The following is a 25,047-nucleotide window of genomic DNA, read 5'->3' as shown; positions in this document are numbered from 1 at the left end:
AGCCTATGTATATAAAATGTACGTCACGTAAGTATATATTATGTATGTAGCCTATGTATGTATATGCATCAGATTTACGTATAAATGTGTAAGACATACAGGAATGATCAATGACCAAAAAGTTGGTCTACAAGACATCCGGGGTCGTAGTCTTTACTGCGGGCGTTTCTTAGCTTTGTTACGACTATGTGTCCGCTGTGTTCATACAGTCAATATTGTCGTATGGGGTGGAGGAGGGGAAAGGAAGGGGCAACGGCGATGGGTATGCGTTACAAAATGACAGTACACCCCCCCCCCCCCGAATGCTACATCTGTAAAACTATACAATTGTTTTTATATTTCCTGACCTAAAGGCTGAGTTATATTAGTGCTTTGTCACAGTAATACATCCAATAAAACCATTTTGGTAAGAGTATGTTTGTTCGAACGAGTCGACATTTACAAACAGTTATAGGGAGCGCACCGGATTCAGATGGAAGGTTAACAGATGGTGGGCTTGGAGGAATTCTCTCATCTCCCGACTGGTTATCTTATGGGTTTGAAACTTTACGGAAGTTGAAGTACGTCTAGAGGCGAATCAATGATTTTATAAAAGAGGTGCGCAACCTTGGGATCTGTAAATCCTACTCCAATTTAAAGGGCATGGGTGCACTCTCCACCCCCCTCCCCTGATCCAGCAAAAAAAATCAAATTGTAGACGTCAAACGGTGCATTTATCCTAAGTATGACTTAACTTAGGTCTATATTACTATCTCTTTAAAGCCAAGGTTACACTAATAAATATTTTGTGTGAGGCTGAAAAGGGACGGGCAGGTGGAAGTGGTGGGGTATGCACCCGGAGTAGTGAACTAATTTTCCCGGTTAAATGTTTAAATGACCCGACTGCACATTTTACCCGAATGATGATAGGAAGTTTGTTTGTAGGAAGGGGTTGGGGGGTATTTTCTCGGTGATCCTTTGCGCACGGCACTGAAAGAGTGTAAATGTTTTGCTTGGTAATAAATGAAGAAGCAGCAGCACATGATTTTATTTCATTTATTTCATTCCAGAATTAATATAAAATTTATAAAAAAGGAGTTATAAAGAACGTTAACAGGAAGTAGAACTAATATGAAAAGGTGAAATCATTTACATCGTGTATTTCAAATATAAGGAGGGAAATCAATATAACCCTCCAGTGTAGTATATCCATTCTTCGTGTTCCTGCAGCGTTGGGCCGTACAGTGAATGTATTGGTTGATAAACAGTTGAATAAGCCATTGCTCTAATATTAATGAAGTTGTATCACTGGGCTGACGAACTTCCGACAGATTATATACCAACGGGTTGGAACGTTGTCCGTGCATCTGTCCGCTACAACTACGGTGCCCGTCAAAATACGCATTTTTCCATGCACAGAGTTACTGGCTATTGACGCTGCGCATCAAGTTCCCTGACACCCTACCTCGTCAGGACATATGTGAGTCCCCACCATGCCGTGTAACATGAATCGTCTATTATCATCAGCACCAATTTCGAAGTTTTACATCCCCGCTCATTTATGCACTTCCGTAGAGAATATTTCTGAACGGGTCTATCAATTAATTGACCTTTTGACCTTTAACTTCTGGTCAAGTAAGGCCCTATTTTAAAGTTGGTGATATCACGCGGGACGACGAATTATAAATGAAAACACAAAAACAATTAAAGTGTTGATGAAGTAAATAGCAATTTCACAGATTATTTACTTTAACCTTTACTTATGATTTTTACGTGAAACATCGTCGTTTGAGCAAATAAGGTTGCAGTATAACCATCACATGTTCACTTTCCACCAATCAGAGCAGTGTAATATGACAACAGTTCATATAAGATTACATGAGGTTCTGGGAAATCAGTCAAAGATAAGTAAGATAAGTACTCCAACACTGAATCCTTGACTGACACCATCCATATTCACTCACGTACCGGTTATCGCTCTCCAAGTACTATATTTATATCACAACCGAAATCGCTAAAGTAATTGCCACAGACTGTTAATGAGAGAGTTCATTCTTCAATATTCCTGGTGTCATGTTGGTGGTGTTTGTACTTATTTGACACCTACACCACTGCTGAAACCAGTTCAATTACACATTGGAACCTAAAAACCTACGTCTCTCTACCACTACCACGAACCTTAACTTTATCTACAGTGTTAAATAATCTTTCTTTCAAACTATACTTATGTCACAATGTAAAAATCTCAAAACTGAGTGAGCCAAACTCATCTAGATTCCATTTTCTTTGTTATTACTCCATCAAGTACAATTTCATGAAAATATTGATTTTTTTTGTCACACATGTGTTTACTCTTTTCCAGTATAACTAATTGCTAAGCACGTCATTCTGACATTAATGTTTCATTCTCTATAATCGGTGCAGGAAGAAATACCGATGAAGTAATATCAGACAATAATTGTTGGACAGAATGAAGAAATTTGAAATATCAGCATCAAACCTAGTTAGTTAAAAACGATTATTGTGATTTTAATGAGAGAAAAAAAAAACATGTCTATAAAGCAGTTCCCTAACAAGAAATATCTACACAATACATTAAAACAGCAATGGTGATGAAAATGCAAAAAACAAAAACAAAAGTAACGAAGACGATGGCCATAATTATGTATACATATATCGATCCAAATTCCCTCACCCTCCCAGTTCGTCCTATGCAAAATTCAAGAAGGCGGTTATCGGTGAATTAAGCGGTGGATAATAACTCTTACACCACTGAAGGTAAATGAAAAAAAAAAAAAGAAGGCAGTTAGACTAGTTCGAGATCAGACTAGAGGCACTATGTTAGAGTGAAGAGGTAGCGAAGGGGGTAAGGTAGGGATGCATGCCCAAGAGAATATAGATACCGAGGGCCTAGGTTTTATCAGTTACTGGTGACATCATGATGGATGTGTTTATGCTTCACTTCCTGTATTTTATCGCCACTGTTAACAGTTCTGTGATTTAGTCATCTTCCTTGGTGTATAGTACTGAACATTTATTATTATTATTATGATGATTATAATTATTATGTATTTGATACAGCGCTCTACAAAAGATCAGAGCGCTTTACGGAAACAAAAATAACTTACACAATAAAACAAACACCAATCTTAGCAATATATACAAACATTACTGCGCTGTAAATAAAAACGGGACCAATAACTTGAAAAGATGTATCACCCGTTTTACGCTTTGAGCGTAGAATCATGAGTCTGGTGGTCTCAGATGAGTAGTTCAGTCTACGTCTCAAACCATCAACATTACTTAGAGGAGCATTATACAAAGATAGAAAATCAATCAGATAGCTGCTGGGAGCCTCACCATGCAGACATTTAAAAATATACAAAAGCAATTTGTACCTTATCCTGTCCTTAACCAGCAGCCAGTGTAGAGTACACAGAAGCTGGGAAGAGCGCCTACCACGTCCGCAAGAAAACACCAAACGCACAGCTTTATTTTGATGGCGCTTCAGAAACATTATACAAAGAAAGAAAATCAATGAGATAGTTGGGAGCCTCGAGGCTCCCATGGTGATCACCATGCAGAGATTTAAAACAAACAAAAGAAAGTTGTATACTAATCATGTCCTTAACCGGTAGCCAATGTAGAGTACACATAAGCTGGCAAGAGCGCCGACCACGTCCGCAAGAAAACACCAAACGCACAGCTTTACTTTGAAGGCGCTGAAATTGCTGAGATTTGAGAAGGATCATATCAGGTTGTCTTCAGAAACAAGTGCTTGTTGGATTCATCTACCAGTTTCCTACCTTCTACAGGACGAAGAAGAAAAATATTGGACATGGAGTGCGTGGGTAATAAGAATAGTCAGTTACATTGTTTTAGGGTTTTTTAGGGTTGGGGGCAGTCATAACTTTTAGATATGTGGATTGATAAGAGTGGAAACTATAATACAAAGGACTAATGTTTACTAATAAGTTACTGTTGCGTCTTTTTTAAACATTAAATCCTTACCATCAATGATAAATATTATGTTAAGAAGGGAATACATTAATATGACATTTCTGCTTGATGATTCATTATACTGATTTGCTAAATTACTTTCAGTCGCTAATATAGATAAGTATAAATATATGTGTGTGTTTTTAATGTACCTTTAGTTACCGAGTGCTTGATTGGATTGTTGGGGATATATGATTGATTACTATCACTTTACCCTACTCATTGGATGATGAGAAGTTTGTGTTCAGTTCGTCATTCAAAAAAATATTTAAATGATTGTTTAGTTATATTTGTTCTCTACATGACTTTAAACCTCTCACTGTTAGGTAGGTAATATTAGTATAATAATACTTTATCACTTTACCTTGGTAACTGTTACTACACTTTATACTATTTCCATTAAACAGCTTGTAACCTGTGTTTACTACAATGGAACTTCATCCAGACTTATGGAATGATTAATTAAAGCCGTATGCTACATTCAATTGCCAACTCTTTAGATGACCTAACTTGACCAAACTCGTGAACTAATTCCCTCTGTTCCACACACTGAATCATTACTATTACAGTATCTCAAGTCAGTTTTCGTTCCTTGCCTTCGTGTTTGCACTGTCAATATACCATATTGCCCCTTGCCAACTCCAAATTTTCCCGAGCAATTCCAAAAATGACCCAGTACTGGGACTATAGACTCCACGAACCCCAGTCCCCCTTGGAACCTGACCTCTCTTATTTACTCGTTGCTGTATGTATTTGTAACATTGTGTCGATAATTAGACTTCACGTAAATCAACTTACACTATGTACGGCATATGTTCTGTAATATATTGTTTATTTGTTAGAAATTCACTGATCCTGAACTTGAGCAAGGAGAAAAGTAACAGACCAAGCATCCACCACATTGTTCTGTTGACAACACAGTGAATAATCATGTAAAATAGTTATATCGATCCAATCCACTCATTCAATCTTTAGCAATGATTGCTCACCACATAACGTTATTGTACCTCATTCAGTGTTGATAAAGTCAATTTAAGTCTATTGATTGCATGATTTTTTTTTTTCAGTTTTTGATAAACCAATTGTATGTATCATTTCAGTCCAAATTTTGAAATATGTGTTGACTGCATCAATTTAATCCATCCAATGTATATTTAGTAATATTTGTTGACTATATTCCTTTAATCCACTCATTGTATGTTTAGTAATATTTGTTGACTATATTCCTTTAATCCACCTATTGCTTGTTTAGTAAAATTTGTTGACTACATCACTATATTCCACTCAATGTATGTTAAGTAATATTTGTTGACTACATCCCTTGAATCCACTCAGTGTATATTTAGTTATATTTGTTGACTATATTCCTTTAATCCACTCATTGTATGTTTAGTAATATTTGTTGACTATATTCCTTTAATCCACCTATTGCTTGTTTAGTAAATTTGTTGACTACATCACTATATTCCACTCAATGTATGTTAAGTAATATTTGTTGACTACATCCCTTGAATCCACTCAGTGTTTATTTAGTAATATTTGTTGACAACATCCCTTTAATACATCCAGTGTTTATTTAGTTATATATGTTGACTACATCCCTTTATTTCACTCAGTGTTTGTTAGTAATATATGTTGACTATATCCCTTAAATCCACGGTGCATATTTAGCAATATTTGTTGACTACATCCCTTTAATCCACCCAGTGTATATTTAGTAATATTTGTTGAACCTATTTCTTTAATCCACTCCTTGCATGTTAGTGATATTTGTTGACTACATCCCTTTAATCCAATGTGTATATAGTTAGTAATACTTGTTGACTACATCCCTTTAATCCACTCAGTGTATATTTAGTAATATCTGTTGACTACATCCCTTAAATCCACTGTATATATTTAGTAATATTTGTTGACTACATCGCTCTAATTCACTCAGTGTATGTTAGTAATATTGGTAAACTACATCCCTTCAATCCACTCAATGTATGTTTAGTAATATTTGTTGACTACATCCCTTTAATCCACTCAGTGTATGTTAGTAATATTTGTTGACTACATCCCTTTAATCCACTCAGTGTATGTTAGTAATATTTGTTGACAACATCCCTTTAATACATCCAGTGCATGTTAGTAATATTTGTTGACTACATCCCTTTAATCCACTCAGTTTATGTTAGTAATATTTGTTGACTACATCCCTTTAATCCACTCAGTGTATATTTAGTAATATTTTTTGACTACATCCCTTTAATCCACCCAGTGCATATTAGTAATATTTGTTGACTACATCCCTTTAATCCACTCAGTGCATATTTAGTAATATTTGTTAACTACATCCCACTAATCCACTGTATATATTTAGTAATATTTGTTGACTACATCGCTCTAATTCACTCAGTGTATGTTTAGTAATATTGGTTAACTACATCCCTTCAATCCACTCAGTGTATGTTTAGTAATATTTGTTGACTACATCCCTTTAATCCACTCAGTGTATCTTAGTAATATTTGTCGACAACATCCCTTTAATACATCCAGTGCATGTTAGTAATATTTGTGGACTACATCCCTTTAATCCACTGTTTATGTTAGTAATTTTTGTTGACTACATCCCTTTAATCCACTCAGTGTATATTTCGTAATATTTGTTGACTACATCCCTTTAATCCACTCAGTGCATATTTAGTAATATTTGTTGACTACATCCCTTTAATCCACTCAGTGCATATTTAGTAATATTTGTTAACTACATCCCACTAATCCACTGTATATATTTAGTAATATTTGTTGACTACAGCCCTTTAATCCACTCTGTGTATGTTAGTGATATTTGTTGACTACATCCCTTAAATCCACAGTGTCTATTAAGCAATATTTGTTGACAACATCCCTTTTATCCATCCAGTGTATACTTAGTAACATTTGTTGACAACATCCCTTTAATCCACTCCGTGTTTGTTTAGTAATAATTGTAATCTACATAATTTTAATCCACCCATTGCCTATATATAAATATTTGTTACTATTAATTTTATCCAATCATTCAACGTGTTTTGCTCACTTGTCTCTGCTCATCCGATATGTCAGTACTTTCTTTATACTACTTCTCATTCAGAAACCATCAACTGATAACCGACATATGACTCAATTAAACAGTTATTGATATATCACAGTTATAGTTAGATCATCGGATGACGTCACATTTTGTATTTTACTTTGACTTAGCCATGCTGTGTTCAATACAGTGACGTGCGCTGAATATATATACTCAAGAACCACGTCAGTTTTATTGTCATGCTCTTAGTGATGTGTGCTGAATTAAAACGTGTGAGGGTCTCAAGTACCACTTCAGTGGTATCTCGATGCTCCTGTTAGTAATTACAATTCCGTTATGTTATAAAAAATAAAATAAAATAATTATTATACATGGTTACTTACTCTCCACCGACCAGAGTCGAGATCAAGCCTATAATATTCATCCTTCTTATGTGAATAAGGAGTCCAGAAAACTGTAAGAAACAAATAAGATTAATAAACAATATATAGGCTACGACGAATAAAAGAATATCAATGATGTATTAGTGAATGAAACATTCTGAAGAATACACAATAGAAACAACCATAGCACGTGTTACTAAGATCTTTATTGTCTCTAGGGATGCATATGCTTTCTTTTCGCTGAAGATAGTTTGGGTTGTCACATGTCCTTTAGAAAAGTGATTTTGGGAGGATGGTGAAGTCAGATATATTGTAGGTGAGCTATGTTATACAACAAATTGTAGATGTTCCCAATTACCCCCCCCCCATACATTCCCTTCCCTGGTTAGCATACAGCTACAATGAAATATTAAACAAGAATTTTGTTTTTTGGTGACAATGCAATAATGTAGACAACACAAGTTTAGTCCATATTTCAAAACTATAAATCGTTTCCATGTAACATGATAAGATCATCACACAGTTCACCAATTACATTTGCTTTTTTGCAATACTTATGAAATAGTTGTTAAGAATTGCCATTAATTACCATTCCGTCAAATCTCAAACCTTTAACGTCATGTTGCATAATGCATACATACCTTTAACATCTGCCGTAATGAACATGGAGCATATCTATCTCACACTGTGATCAGGGGCGTAGCGAATTTTTTTTTTGGGGGGGAGGTGTGTGTGAAGAATTTGATTTGCCGACGGCTGTGGAAGTGATGACTGGAATGGGGGAGGGGTCTAAGGGGAGGGGGTGTCCCCCTCCCCTTTGGAAAATTTTTAGTTTTGAAACGTCCTTAGATGCAATCTGGTGCATATTTTAAGTCAAATTTGGCACCGTGGAATTTCCATTTCGATATTATTTTTATGGCAGTCGGCACAAGAAGAACGAATGACATCTGCGATGACGTCATTCTGAACAGAGGATAATAACAACACATTGTCACACGATAGCACGGCTCGTAGGCTGCGGCCTATATGGAAGCCTTTGATTCCATTTCTTTCACTGAGTTGCCGGCGATTCTGGCACTCGTCTAGCTGAGCCTGGCTACAGTAGCTATACTGACGGCCGTGACATTATCAGTTATTTGCCAATAGAGTTTTTAACTTGCAGGCGTCGGGTGATTGGATTGGTGAATGAGTTTATCAGATGAAGAACTGGAAAATCGAAATAACCGATAAAGAAGCTCCCGTTCTTCTTTTCTCTATTCAGCTTTCCTTCTTTCTTCCCCTTCCGCTCTCTTCACCTTTTCTCCTTTTGCCGACAGACCCAAAATTTTAACTTGCAGCCCCCCCCCCCCCCCCTGCTCGCTACGCCCGGACTGTGATACAGCAGGTATATAAAGATAACGTACCTTTTAATTCGCCTTTTATCAGGAAAGATATTAATCATTAGGGAAAGAATAGACATTTACTTATTTCACGAACACGCGACCATGTAATTAGTTTGCTAGTGTTAAAGTTCAATGATGTTACAATACATGTGTCATTTTGTTTAATTTGGAAACCATCTAATAGTGTTTGTAAGTATTTTCAGCATTTTCGTAGCCGTTTATTCATAGCACAATACCAGGCCAAAGGGCGGTTACCAACACGTTTTAAAATATGTTGTTCGCGATGGAGGTACAGAATTAATATTTTGCCCTTAGTTGTATGTTTAACTAAAGGATGCAATACAAGGCAGTGCTAGATCATACAGTTGGATCATTAGTTTCAACTATGTAATGGTGCGAGTTGATATTCATACCTTTCTTTATCCGTAGTGTTTCGACTTTTCTCAATTTTGACAGAATGTAGCAGTCTTACATTGAAGTCAAATTTGAATAGATGGGTCTTAAAGAAATATCTGTCATCAATTTAACATTTCCAACCATAAACATCATTTAAAAATGTATTTACGGTCATAGCAAACAAAGTGGACTTTCCGACAAACATCGCCAAATTTTCGATGAATTAGTCGAATTGTTGTGAATGTTATCGATATTTCAGGGGTGCTACTTTATGATTTAACAGTTGAAAAATTCAAGAATTTTGGCCGAAATTTTGAGTAGTACCGCCGTAGTACCGCCAAAAAAACTAAGACCTGCAAACCAAATCGCTTTCTGTCTCCTAATGTTTAAATCGCTTCCAACGATACTGTTTTCATATGCTATTTCTAATTACGTACGCAATCAGAAAAGGCCTTTCTTTAATACAGCAGATTGACTTTATCAAGAAAACGAATTAACTTTACCTGTTGCAAAGTACACTATACTCTGTATTATACAACATCAACTAATAAATTATATCTCACAAAGTTTCTGACTCATGAATATCTGTCCATGTTTACTGCAACTGGCAATGACACCCGGTGATATGGCGCCCTCGGTTTGACTGAAACTAAAACCCAATCAAATGTCGAATACGGGAATGGTTTGTAAACAACATGACACATGAAAGAGTCATTAATCGATTAATACATATATTAACTTTACCATTAACTCCCCGAGATTTTAGTGTGGATAGAGATGGTCCGACGGGTATTGATGAGGGCAGCAGACAGTCCCGTAGGCTACAGTCAGAGAGATAAATGGAATCAGTCATTTGCTATTACATCTTTCTTTAATTTTTAATATCTTGGATTAAGTTTAAAGATTAACTCATAGAACGCAGTACATCAATAGTTGTTCCTTCCTCTGTTACAACCTCACACATCAGTAAAACCAAATAAGGAAGGATCAGGAACACACCGGCTACGGACGATTTTGAAAAACAACGGAATTTTCAAAACGATTCATGCTTGTTTACAAAGGTTAAACGTTTAACTCCAAAAGTCTCAAGAAGGTTATATGATGACTTCCAGCCTTCAATCGGAAACTGATGATAAATTATTGCAGTGGGGCAACAGTGAATAGACAGGTTTAAGTACGGCTCTGTTTCATTCTTTTCAACCCACCTAACCCCACCCCATCCCCTCTTCTTTCCAAACCGGCCTCTTCCGTTCATTGTGGGTTTTCATAAACGGCACCACACTATGCCTGTCTAAACAGACAGATGCCGCTGATGTAACCTGACATGTTTCCCAACTCTACCTGAAGGAAGAAAGTTTACAACAAGAGCCCAAGGGCACTGTGGTTCCTTGCTTGGGGTATATGACAATACACATAATATTATCAAGCAAGATTGGGCTGAAATAGTCCAAGTAATTGTGGTCCTACATGTTCCCATAAAGTAACCAACACTATAGCCAACACTTTTGTGATCACAAAATGTGATCGGATTTTTTATCAAAAGGCACTTTTGAGATCTAAATATGGCGTCGAAAATGTAAGAAATATAAGAGACCTACAAGCGGGTCAACAGATACGATAACAATGGTGACCTCAGACGACATGACCTTTAAGTTTCAAAATGTTCCACCACCCCATTCACAACTTGTCCCAAAATATCAACCATGTCACACCTTGGCATTGAGATTTAATTGCATTAAATGTCAGAAAATTAACTTTGAACTTGTATGTAACTTCACACACAAAGGTCACCCGGAGGTCAACCAATTGACATTTTTGATCGGTGAGACCTAAATAGAGCATGACTGTAAAAATTCAAACATCTTTTCTTTGCCCATTTTCTCCCCCCATAATACTACTTTTTTAACATTAGCTGACCTTTGGTGACCTTGGATCACATGACCGTTAAGTTTGAAAATATTCCCCTATACCATTTGCAACTTGTCCAAAAAAATCAACCTTGTCACACCTTGGCACTGGGAGTTATTGCATTAAATGTGTGAAAATTAACTTTGACCTCAAATAACTTCGCACACGAAGGTCAAATGGGGGTCAACCCATTGACATTTATGATCAGAAGGTACCTTTAACATCTGAAAATAGCATCGAAACTGTAAAAATCCACAAAACACGAAAAGGTCACCAGAGGTCAAATTGAGGTCAAGGGTCACCCAGATGCGGGTCTACAATTGGATTACATTGAAGCAACTCCCAACCCTAACGGACAATTTGTTCTCAAGTTGTCGCAAAAATACTAGTTTTTTTATCATTAATTGACCTTTGGTGACCTTGTATCACATGACCGTTAAGTTTGAAAATATTCCCCTATACCATTTGCAACTTGTCTCAAAATATCAACCGTGTAACACCTTGGCACTGGGAGTTATTACACTAAATGTCTGAAAATTAACTTTGACCTCATATAACTTAACATACAAAGGTCACCTTGGGTCAACTAATTAACATTTTTGATTGATGAGACCTAAATTAGAGCATCAAACTATAAAAATTCAAACATTTTTTTCTTTGCCCATTTTCTACCCCCAAAATACTAGTTTTTTGACATTAATTGACCTTTGGTGACCTCGGATCACATGACCGTTAAGTTTGAAAATATTCCCCTATACCATTTGCAACTTGTCCAAAAATATCAACCATGTCACACCTTGGAACTGGGAGTTGTTGCATTAAATGTCTGAAAATTAACTTTGACCTCGTATAACTTCGGACACGAAGGTCACACGGGTGTCAACCAATTGACATTTTTGATCGGAAGGTACCTTTGATATCCAAATCTAGCATCAAAACCGAACATTTTCTTTTTTGCTCGTTTCCTCCCAAAATAAGCACATTTTTTCTAATGTGACCTTTGACCTTTTGACCTTGGTTTCAGATGTAGTTTAATATACTGATTCCAAAAAACAAAACGAAAAGTCTGTACAACCATCCTAACTCCGACCGAAAAACTTTGACCCCATATAACTTCGCACATAAAGGTCACACGGGGTCAACCTATTGACATTTATGATCAGAAGGTACCTTTGACATCTGAAAATGGCATCGAAACTGTAAAAATCCCAAAAACACGAAAAGGTCACCAGAGGTCAAATTGAGGTCAAATTGAGGTCAAGGGTCACCCAGATGCGGGTCGACAATTGGATTACATTGAGGCAACTCCCAACCCTAACAGACATTTCGTTCTCAAGTTATTGCAAAAATACTAGTTTTTTATCATTAATTGACCTTTGGTGACCTCGGATCACATGACCGTTAAGTTTGAAAATGCTCCCCTAACCAGTTCACAACTTGTCCCAAAATATCAATCTTGTCGCACATTGGCACTGGGAGTTATTGCAGTTTTAATATTTTCGGTTTTTGGACCATAACTGACCTTTGGTGACCTTTGTGGGCACCAAAAACAATAGGGCACACCTTCTCCATATGGCGGATCTATAGTCCAATATTGGCCTCAATCCAACATTCCCTTATTGAGATAGAGCGTACCCAAGCAAGTGTCACAGACGCAGACGCACACACACACACACACATACGCCAACCTGACTGCATAGGTTCCTTTTGCTAAAGCAAGGAACCAAAAAGTAAATCATGAAATTATTTGCTCTTCCATTATCCAGTCGTATATTTGTGTTTATAAGTTTTTGAAATGAAACGACCATTATCAACATAATATCAATATGAAGGAATGTCCGGCTTATCGAGGGCGCTTCAAGGGGATGAAAGGGGGGGGGGTAGTAGCTTGGGGTGTATAATAAAGGGAAGTGTAGGTGATATCTTCTTCTAAAATCCAAAGAGTTTCTAGTACTAGTCATAGAAAACTGATTACATCAGTTTTTTATATCTAATTTCGTTTGCCCATAACTGTAAGTTGCTGCGAATTTAGTTAATCTCATAACGCAGAAACAGACCCACGAATAAGCAAACAAACACATGAATATGTAAATTGATTACGTCATCAATATCTCGTTAAGAAATACACAGAAAAAAGTTTTTTTTTTTAAGCTTTACAGTAAACATCACAAATTAACATTCTTTTCCGCAATATTGTCAGCTTACATAAAATGTGTCATTAAAGTTAAATTTCGCTTTAAGTGTTATTCGGAACGACACAAATATCATTTATGCATAAATTGAAGACGTGGTGGTATATCTCCTGATAATATTTTAATACACACGGTATGTTTTATGTCGCAAGTTAAATGGGCAAATGTAATGTTCTGTAATGAACATATGAAACATCAAACCTTTGTTGAATGTCTTCGATTCCTATCAGTTGGTGGAATGTGAGAAAGTTAGAACAAGTTTAACGAGCCAGAGAATAAAGGGATTTATAAATGATGGTAGGTTTAGAAAAATTTAAAAGCTGTGAATCCGGATCCGTAAGATTCACAACAGAAATGTTTCCATTTTGACACAGCGCCCTCAATTTGAAAATATTTCATATTACTTCATAAATTGCTCTGTCAAGTAATATATTTGTTTACAAACATAGAATAAGCTCTGATTCATTCTTTTCACATCGTTTCTACCTCTCCCATCCACAACCCTACAACCAAGCGGTATTTTTTTCTTCGTCGATTGCTCAGATACCGCACCGCGCTATTGCACTAATGAAAGCTCTGTTGCATTCTCTCCACCTCGTTTCTACCTCCGCACTCCCATCCCAACTACCAATCTTTAGTTTTTCGTTGAGTGCTCAGATACCGCACCGTGATATTGCACTTTAAAAGCTCTGTTTCATTCTTCAACCTAGTTTCTACCTCCCCCACCCTCCACACCCCCACTACCAGTCGTTAGTTTTTCGTTGAGTGCTCAGATACTGCACCATGCTATTGCACTCTACAAGCTATGTTTCATTTTCTTTCCACCTCGTTTCTACCTCCCCACCCTTCTCATCCCCATTCCACTACCAATCGTTATATTGTTTTCGAGTTCTCAGATACCGCAACGTGCTATTGCACATTTAAAGGGTGTAAAGACTCTCGCAAAAAGAAACGTGTAATGCCGGTTATCTGACCTAGTTTTGAATGAGGTGTAAGAAAAGTGTTAGACACCGTCGATTCCATAAAATAGACACACAACTTGCTACCGTCGGTAATTAGACTCTAGTGTACAGTCAGTACATGCAGCTGCGGTGAATACCCACAGCACAGTGTAGAAACGATACAGCGATGGACATCTCAGGTCCAGCTAAAGATAACAAGGTATCACGTTTCATTACTGCCTGTATTTTGTAGCGACACGAACAAAACGTCACTTGTAACCAACAGAAGGTTAACTTTTTCAGATGGCCGCACTCGGTTTGGGCGAGTCTTCAATGCCTTTAAAGGCTCTGTTTTATTCTTTCCACCTCGTTTCTATCTCCCTCACCCCATCCTCTCCAACCACACCACGATGAGGGCTCAGATACGGCACCGTGCAATCGCACTTTTAAATGCTGTTTCATTCTTTCCACCTCGTTTCTACCTTCCCCCACCCCCACGCCAATCGTTATTTTTTTTATCATTGAGTTCTCAGATACTGTACCGTGCTATTGCACTTTTTAAAGCTGTTTCATTATTTTCACCCCATGTCTACTTCCTCCCCGACCCCCCCCCCCCACCACCCAACTACCAATCGTTAGTTTTTTCCTTGAGTGCTCAGATACCTCACCGTGCTATTGCAGTTTAAAAGACTAATCCCGTCCGTGTAGAATCAAACATTTTATTCAACTCTACCTGGCGGAAGAAAATGTTAAAACAGTACTTGATGCAAAGATTTGCTCAGTCTTGATGTTTCTTTATCAGTAAGTGAAAGTGCCGGCTTACTTGCAATAGTTCCATTAAATTGAAGCAGGGCCGCAGACATCCCCCCTCCTGCTGAGTTTTCACTTGCAACCCCCCCCCCCCCCCGCGCTGAGAGTTTTCACTTCCAAAAGGAAAGTAGACCAACGATCATGTAGACCTCTGTACATGTGATATGCGCTATTACAATTACTTTTTAGCGAAGTCACTCTTATCATTTCTTGTGATTTCATTAGTCAGTAGTGTAGCCTACAACCTCAATTTTCTAGGTACGTATAGGAATGGCATACAGAAAGAAAAAATACAAGGTTTAGTATAACATCTCATCACGTACCGGTATATATGCACGAACGTGTATGCGATGACCATGCGTTTTTTCTTTTAGTTTCAACTATTCATTAATAGAATAGCAATAAACGTAGAGGTCTCCTAACATCTTAATCGTGTGAACAGTGTAGTAGTCTAATGTAAAACTACAGTTCATAAATATATTGATTACGTCCATGTTTTTTTTTATGTAGGCCTATATCAGTTCCATTGCGATTTCCTGTATCAGTGCTCCAATGTCTTAACTAAGAATATTGAGGCACTGTGAATATACGTATATACAGGGCACTTGTTAAGAGGCGAACTAGGGGGGGGGGGGGAGCAACTCCCCAGTCCGCTACACGGTCCACCCACTCAGTTCAGTTGCATTCGTTAACATTTGATAAACTGATTACAACATGCAATCATTTAATCACGAAACTTAGTGTCGTGTGGATGATTTTATAAGGTGGGGTACCGGGTACGATGTAAAATGAGAATATTCAGACTGATTTAGGTAGTGACTTAAATGTTTATGGCTAAGCCAGGTGTGAATTAGATATGTTTATAACTGAGTGGGTGCTGCAGTAGCATCACTGAAGCTAACTCTCATATATAGTGGTCAAGGGTGCCCCACCTCTCCCCCAGAATAAAAACAAAATAAAATAGAGCCCACATGATGTATTCTGAGGTACAGTATGTTTAGACTATAATTTATGTCTTTATAAATTAGCTCTAACAGAAGGTTGTGCTAGTAAATAATATTTGATAAGTTCGAAATGAAAGTAGGGGCATGGACCTTGATATGAGGGCCATAGTGGTATTTTACAATGGAGGGTATGATGCCCTGGGGTCATTTAAGCCAACGTAGGGCATTGGGGTTCCTACCCGGAAATAAGAATGTTAGACGATAGATAGAGTGTGGTCCCTAGACGCAAAGTCTTGCTACAAGAAATACGCTGTGTGACGTTTAAGAAAAAATGGGGTGGAAGGGGGAGGGGGGGGGGAGCACCAGTACTAGAGGTCCTATTCTTTCCTGGCAGCATACACAAATCCACCGACTGAACCATATTCCACCAATTTATTAAGATCGTTTTCGATATAATAATAGGCCTAATGAAATCGTATAAGATGTTAGTAGTTAGTATCGTTTTCTTCCAAACATCGTGTGGCTAACATTATAATAAAATAGAGACATATTTAGTACTTGTCAAAATGACTTTCAGAACAACAGATCATTGACGTATCCAGATACCGGAGCTGCAGTCGTTTAGTCACGTGACGCATTACCGCGCGATCGACAGGTCATGTATAAAGAATACAATGAGCTTGATATACAGTGTACATCATTATATCAAGAAAGATTATAATGAAAGGCAAGTTAACCATCACTAGTTGGTCTGTACACAGTTGTCATATGTCAGATACACACTGACTCCTAACAATGGATACACTATTCAGAGTATGGTGAGGCAGTCGTATCTGGATGAAATTAATGTGTGCGTGTATTAGAGAGAGAAAGGCCTAGAATACTGTAGGTCACAGCTAATAGACTTTGCTCTTTAAACTTTGTTTTGCTTTTCTCACTATAGACGCACGTCGGGGCAGGGCGTGGGCGGGTGAGGGGGGGGGGGGTGGTTAGATGGTACTGCAAAAGATGAATACAAATAAAAAGTACGAACTATAAGGGACAATCGCAATACTGAAATATACTTCCTTATGGTAACGAAGATCAAATACATAAGTAATGAAATGAGATGATATAAAGAAATGACGTAAAAGAAATGTTAAGATACCAGTGGGAAGGGGGTCAACCACAGGTGGAACATGATAGGGTTAGAGTAAGGTGGGGAGTGGGCTGTGGAAATTGCTTATATTGCAAAAGGAAAGAAGGGAGTAAAGGAAGTAATGTATTACAGGGTCTAGTGGGGGTAGTTACGGGGTGGAGGGCATTCATAGGCGTAGGAGCCTCATTTGATTTGGGGGGGGGGGGCTGTAACGACTTGCCCGAAAAATATAATCAAAATTTTTTCGCGCGTTCCGCGCTCGTTCCACATGTTAATGTGCATATCATATAACGGTACGCATTCATCAGTTATTACATCACCTGCCAATAACATAAAATCATTTTCCGTCTTATTACCCTTCCATATTTGTTATAATTATTGGGAAGTCTTTACAACAATAATGATAATATTAATAATAATATAAGTTTAACCATTGAAAAACGCATTGCAAATTCTTCTTCTTTCAGTAGGTGCCATTGGCGGAGCTAGGGGTATTGGTCAGGGGGAGAGAATGGTCTGAAGGGGTGCTTTCGACACTATCTAAGCGGAGCGCCACCACAGGTTGGCGCGGAGCGTACAGAAATTTTTTGAGTAAAGATACTCCCTAGATCACCGGAAATGACCCTTTCCGGGCGTTGCTAATTTGCAGATAAACAAAGAATAAATAGATGTCGTCGCCATTTGTCAGAAAATTGCACAAACAAAATGTGACAAATGTCAATAGGTACAGTATTTGAGAGCGCAATAAAAAAGTCAATACTCGCGAATAAGTAAAAAGTGGCAAAAAGCTGAAAAGGGCGCCAGCAGTCCATTTGAGTCTGTCAGGGGGGCATCCGCCCCTCTGACTGTATGGACGCTCCGCCACTGGTAGGTGCCCCAAAAATTCTCAGCATATTGCCCAAATTTTCAAAAAAAAAATTGAAAAACACACTGCAAATTATTCTTTCAGTAGGTGCCCGAAAAAATTCTCAGCATATATTGCCCGAATTTTCACCAAAAAATTGAAAAACACATTACAAATTATTATTCTTTCAGTAGATGCCCGAAAAATTCTCAGCATATTGCCGAATTTTCACCCCCAAAAAATGAAAAACACTGCAAATTATTTTTCTTACAGTAGGTGCCCGAAAAATTCTCAGCATATTGCCCGAATTTTCACCAAATAATTTGGTTGGGGGGCTGCAGCCCCCCAGCCCCCCCCCCACCTCCTACGCCTATGGTGGAGGGAACAATGTTAGGTGCGGTAGATGTGTTCGTGTTATTTTAACAGATTGAGATTAAAACAGGTCTGAAAGATGAAGTAATGTTTTCTTTTTTTGCTATGTTGTACTTGGTTACAAGGACTTGGGTCCATTGTTATTACTTGTGTTGGAGGGCCTAATAGGACTATGCTAGTTAATATGCAAAAATTTATTTCCATCTTTAATAAATAATTTATTGTCAAATCTAAAACTATTATGGAACTTGAATGAATTTTTTTAAGACTTTATCGGCCCAATGTTGGACAAATTACTAGTATGCTATTTATGAACAATTCCTCGAATTCCATAATGTCCAAGTTTGTTAAGTATAAACAATGGTCAATGAACCATCAAATAATTGTTTTTCTTTCATGATATAGTGATGTTTTATATGTATATTATAATAATACCATAGATATAGACCGTCCAGGCCTGCAACCTTACAGACTCTCAGAAAGGAGATGGTACTTGCCACTTGGAAAAAAAAAAGAGTTATCCAGCCCATTTTTCAAACCATCCCCATTATTAATATCCATGAAAGCCCATTACACTGTCAAATTACACTGTCAATAACTCCTGAAATTAGTTAGTTTCTTAGGGGACTTTCCCTAGTTCTTAACTAGTATATTAATTCAACATTTACTAAGATTAAGTGCATAGTGAAATTATAATAAATATTTTGAGAAATAAATATGTATATTAATTGCTATTTGCTATTTATTATCCCTATACACTTGTTTCCTTTGGTTTCTTTTCTTATTAATTTCATACATACCCTTATCTTTTCTCTCTATCCTTTCTTCAACAATTATTAATTTAAAAAAAAAGGACGGAAAAAAATGTAATACTTAAAAAAATATGTTCTTCACAGAATCAAATCAACATCAGGAAGGCCTACGGACGATTTAAAACCAGACAGTGTCTAGAAGCGACGTGTCTATTGCAATCCCCAGGTACTTGTTTGTCAGTAAATTCCAGGTGTTTTTATAAAGGACGCGCGGGCTGTTACATTGAATACAACTTCTTTTCATTGGAAGGCGCGCGCGTCTATTCCATTGAATACGACTTCTTTTCATTGTATTGTTCAAGTATTTGATTGACAGGTGTCGAACAAAAGAACATGTTAAACTATTGAAAGTGTCAGTACAGTCAGTGTACATCGTTAGCACGAACAAATAATGATGAAATAAGTTCAATAGACTTTTGCGATAAAACAAAATGTTTACTGAGTAGAAAAGAGTGGAAATTTTTAACGTACAAATGTATGATATAAACGTGTACAGTATTGGGTATATATGACAGGTTAGATTATTTGGACACAACGTAGCTTTTTGGTTCCCACGGGACGGGTCAAGTAAACTGCACACACAATGTAGAGTATATAGAGATAATATAAGGGATATTGGCCTTGTAGGTTTGGGAGGGAGGGTGGTGGGTTGGGGGGGGGGGGGGGTTTGGTAGGGGACAGGAAAATACTGCGATGTTAGTAAGGATCTACATTAAAATCTTAGAGATTATTCTTTACACAGATGTACTGCGTTTGTTTATAAAATAATATATACGTGATTTTGAGTGTTATTTACATATAGACTGTTTGATTGGTCTCTACTGTGTGGAGATTGACTGTAATGTTAGTTGGGCTAACAATATGCATATATCAAGAGTTGTCTGTCATGGCGGAAGGGAGGGAGCAAAGGGTTGGAGTGGAGGAGGTGACGACAGGCTGATCAGAAGAGACGGACAATAGTAGTATGACAGGAGACCTTGCTGAGTGTTTGTGTGTTGGGGGTAGTGTGTGTGTGTGGGGGGGGGGTAGTGTGTGCGGGGTAGTATGTGTGGGGCGTAGTGTGTGTGGGGGAGTGTGTATGGGGGGTAGATAAGTTTCCAAGTGTTTAAACATAGCTTAACGAAATTGGTAAGTGGTATAGCATAGTTTGGTTTAGGGGGAGTGGGGGAAAGGGTGGATGAGGGAAATTAGTTGAGAGAGGTACCGTATTAATAGATGAGGCCAATTACGATATGTTTAATATATATCACTCTCTTGTTTGCACCTTAAAATAAATGTGCGATAATAAACAATTTATAAAATTATTCAAGAAAATTTCCTCCTTTTCAAGAGGAAAATATTGAGCATTAGTATAACAAAGTTGACTTTTTTTTCGTTCCAGCCTATTTCCTTACAAAAAAAAATTGTTAATTTAATTCATCAAAGTTTGTGTTTATTTATTTTATTTTTTATTTTACTTAGGCAAAACGTCGTTTTACATACTCAAAGATGATGGTTACGTAAATGATTTATTCCTCATATCCAGGTGTAGTTAAATCCTAATTTGTTGTTATTGTTTCAATGAGATATATTGTTTATTTTTTTACATTTAAGCTATGGACTCCTATCTCTTTATTTCAATGCATTTCATGTTTTTTTTTAAATTTATTGTTAAAGTTTAATTGTTTCTGCCTCATGTTGTCTCTATTTTATTCTCCTATTAATCATATTCCTCACCTGATGACTGTTCTTACATTGTTAGTTTATTTGTTTATTCAATTTATTATTTATTTGTTTTCTTTTACTTCTCCATTTACATACACCTATCAATAAACCTTCAATAAATATTAAATATTTACTATATTAGCAATTCCTATCTTGTTTACATCATTAATATTTATTAGTGTTTTCATTAATTACTAATATTATTTACATACTTATTAATTATACTTACACCAGTAGCTTGAATCTCTGAGAGTGTTGTACATAGTTTAATATTCCATTAACTTCATGTTCATTCATTTCTCTCCCTTTCTCTGTCTGTATGCTCATCTTCTCTATTGATGTTATGATTGGTAGAGAGAGACCAGAGGAGAGGATAATGTTCCCATCTTCATCAATCATACTAAAGGACAAGCCTAGATCCACCTGGATTATGGGAATCTGAAGAAAGGAAAATAATAAATAGAATTAATATCATCATGTTTGTTTACAGGATAAATACTTGAAAATAATAACATTATTAATATAGGAATATTAACTTTATTGTTGTTTTAATTTAATATTAATAAAAAAATATTTTGTTTATTTTAATCATATTTTGTTAATTATTTAACAATTAGTGGTTTGAATTTGTAAAAAAAGTAAATTTTATTCGTAAAAGTGTGTTTTATCTTCGCTTTATATTTGTTTTCATTTCAAGATGTTAAAGGGTAAACAAGAGGGTTAGGTTTATTAAAGAGATCAGTCATTGTTATTTTATAGAATGAGTTAAAGGTGTGTAAGAGGGGTGAGGGATGGACGGACCAAGGGATGTCAGTGGTGTAGGGAGGGGTGTGTTACGGTAAGGAAGGGTGTGTTAAGGTAAAGTGATATTTGGTTGGGGTATTAGGAGGGTGTCTTGGTGCAAGAGAGGGCATGGATATGTTTTACCCTTGTGAATGTTATGATGTTATTGTCAAAGCGTGTGCAAGGGGTGAGAGATAAATGGACCAATGAGTGTCATACTGGGTAGGGATGGGTGTGAGTGGTTAAGGAGGGGTGTTTGAGGGTGGGGGAGCATGCAGACTACTTACACATTTAAATGTAAGATGTGTTTGAGGGGGATGAGGGGGGGGGGAGGTTGTTTGAGACAGAACTAATATGTTCCAAATTAGTTTACTTTTAATATAATTTATTTAATTTGTGAAAGGAAGATCTGATTGAGGTGGGATTGGTTCTTTAGTGAACTGTTAAATTATTTATACATTTTATATTTAATTATCAGTTTGTTATTGAGGCATTCTACTACTTTCCATTTCTGTTTTTATTTAAAGGTACAAAAGCAACATATTCGGCCGAGTCCGTAAAACAGGAAACAATTCATTGACTCTTTCTTTCTTAAATTATTATTTTATACTTCACTTTCTGGGAAGATTTTGAACGAAAAAATTAATTAAGGTAAGATAAACAGGAACTATTGCTGAATAAAAACCTTGGAAAAGAATTTAATAATGATTATTTTTATTGTTTATTATCCTACACACTATATCCAGTAGTTTATTATTTTATTTATATTTATTACTTGTATTTACCATTCTGTCTTATCTAGAGCATAAAAATATTTATCAAGTTGAACCTGTATTTCCTTGTTCTGATTCAAACAGTTTAATTTTTAATAACTAAATAGATCTTATCTCTTCTTAAGACATCCAGCGATTTTATATAATTTTAACTTGTATTGATGTATTTATTCAATATATCCCTTTATGTTTTACTTACGTCACGATTGGATGCTTCCACCAGGAGCTCTATGACTGACCTCTGTACAGACTCACTGGTGTCTCTGTTGATGACCAAAGGACCTGAACACATCTCTGTAATAGTCTGGATGTCATCAGGCTATTGAAAGAAAGAAATAGTAATTATTTAATAGAATACTAATCATGCAAAATTGAGGCGTTTAAGAGACAATGAATTTTGGTGTTAATATCGTAGTTTAATTTATCGGTCAATTCAGCAGATATTTGAAACAAAGTTTTAAACTAGTTAATTTTTGCTTTTTATATGTGTATGTTTTACTTCCTACAAAGTAAAGCTCTCACACTAGGTTTAACGATTCTTTTTTTTAAATATATGTTAAAATTAATGAATGCATCTAGAAAGGTAATATTATATGAGCTCATCATTTTAATTATGTTGCAAAAAAATAATGCACAGACATTTTCCACGGAGAAAAAAAGAAGAATTTTTTACTAACAAAATGCATTCTGAAGAATCTCTTTAATTCCAAGTACAATAACAGTTGAGTGATTATTCTAATTTAATCATATTAAAGGATGGAAAAACAAAACAAAACAAAGAAGGATTTTAAAGAACACGCTCAATATATCAAACTTAAGATCGATCGTAAGCCTTTATGAAGCGGGGCCCTGATTAAAGAAAAAAAAACAGCAAAACAAAGTAAGATTTTAAAGAACATGACTTTGACCGAGATTCATTTCCTGGTATTAAGTAATCATTCAGATCCAAATAAATGTATCTAGAATTAAGAGCAAGATATTGAGAACTAGGAATGTGGAATATTGTTTTCTTTCCTGTAAGAATCATATCTTCTGTCACGGGAATATTCCACACCGGGAGACAATGTATGTTTATAACTCTCAAGGATGCTGGCTTTAAATGATTATGTTTTGAAAAATGATCGACCCCTCAACCACGTCACTGTTATGCGTGTTACTAATCATAACAGTATCACAGGGAAATGTGAAAGAAACTTACATTATTAATGATTATAAATTACTAACAAATACCAAATATTACAAACCTTCCTCCATGTACCAGATATCAGATCAAGGTAACGAGCTTCATTTGATGATATGACTGTAAAAATAGATGAAATAATAAAATCAATAAATTATCATAGATATTAGTGACATATTTTAAACAATACTTAAGAGTCCATATCAATTTGTTTCTTATCATAGATAAAAATGACTTATTTTAAACAATACATAAGATTCGATATTTAATTGTTTTAATGTTAACATTTTTTGTATGTACCTGTACTAGAGGGGTCATTTATCAGTAAACTGAACCATGGAAATGCTCTCTCTACTAATTAATTAGTAATAAAGTACTAGAAATTAACAGTCACTAGTAATCCAACCAATAATTATAATCTCTTCGTTGCCTAATACTTCTGGCTTACTTCACAGTGATTATTTTATAGGATAACAATAATTTATTAAGTAACTCAAAACATTAACTCTCTTAGATATTATTTTAATATATATAGGGACTTGATAAAAAGCTGCTTAAATCAGCTCAAGGAACACCACATAAGGAGGAACTTTTAGGAAGTCCAACTCCTACACCCCCCCCCCCCCTTCCACCCTACCCCCACACAGAACTAGTCTGTTTGTTGTATGCAAGATCTACCACTGGATCCCCATTCTAGATTCATTCTTACCAACAAATATCTCATTATACTAGTCCCCCCCCCCCACACCCCAAATCCTCCTCTACCACACTTCCCTCTCTTGTCACAAATCTGTGAAACATTGCAATAAAAGCAATCTACTTGGGCAATAGTTCTTTTAATTCTTATGTAAACATCGTACCTTTAATATTTCTTGATCTTGATTCTTCTGGTATGATGTCTGGATTGATCGATGACGGCAGTTTACAGTTGTGAAGCCTTCAAAGGTAAAGCAGGGAAAGTAAATATTTAAATATTGAATGCATATCTGATGCCATTACATTAATAAATAACATGGAGGTCAATGAATTTGCCTGTTGACAAGGTACAGGTATTTGCCACTAGTTACGATGGCCAAACAACCCTTCCACCACCCCTCATTTGGCCCTCCCATTAACATTTGCTGATTTGCTATTTTTAACTATTTACAGTATATGTATTAATTATAGTTGCCTAACTCTTGCAAATATTCTTAAGCTTATTACAAATAATAGTATTTGAAAATAAACAATATTTGTTTTCGTTTGCCATAAACTTGATAATCTTCCCATGTTTCGTTTTAGATTTTTAAGTAATAATTTATCTTAATTTTTTTTCTTGTAGTTTTAGTTTGTTTTTAAGTTCTAAAGTTAGTTTTTCCTATTATACTAAAAATCGCGCCCCCCCCCTTCTCCCCACCAAACTCACCATGTCTCATCCTAACGTGTGGAAAAGCCTTACGATGTGATGTA

The 25,047-nt window shown here is 36.2% G+C and overlaps 1 protein-coding gene across 1 annotated transcript in view; it reads right to left on the bottom strand.

The window, feature by feature from the left end:
- Positions 1–1,019: 1,019 nt before the first annotated feature.
- LOC139982254 (uncharacterized) overlaps positions 1,020–25,047 on the bottom strand; it is a 281,036-nt gene continuing 257,008 nt past the window's right edge. Inside the window, exons 30-36 of the mRNA XM_071994906.1 lie at positions 24,459–24,535; positions 23,663–23,718; positions 22,618–22,737; positions 21,092–21,300; positions 9,942–10,018; positions 7,420–7,490; positions 1,020–3,788 (exon numbers count right to left, since the gene is read on the bottom strand). Coding sequence (XP_071851007.1) covers positions 3,771–3,788; positions 7,420–7,490; positions 9,942–10,018; positions 21,092–21,300; positions 22,618–22,737; positions 23,663–23,718; positions 24,459–24,535 — 628 coding nt within the window. The 3' untranslated portion in view covers positions 1,020–3,770. The remainder of the gene's footprint in view (positions 3,789–7,419; positions 7,491–9,941; positions 10,019–21,091; positions 21,301–22,617; positions 22,738–23,662; positions 23,719–24,458; positions 24,536–25,047) is intronic.

The sequence above is a fragment of the Apostichopus japonicus genome, chromosome 16 (genome assembly GCF_037975245.1).
Source record: "Apostichopus japonicus isolate 1M-3 chromosome 16, ASM3797524v1, whole genome shotgun sequence".
In the NCBI taxonomy this organism is placed as follows: domain Eukaryota; kingdom Metazoa; phylum Echinodermata; class Holothuroidea; order Aspidochirotida; family Stichopodidae; genus Apostichopus; species Apostichopus japonicus.
Note: the sequence above shows the minus strand (reverse complement) of the source record. Positions and strands in the feature narration are given on the sequence as shown.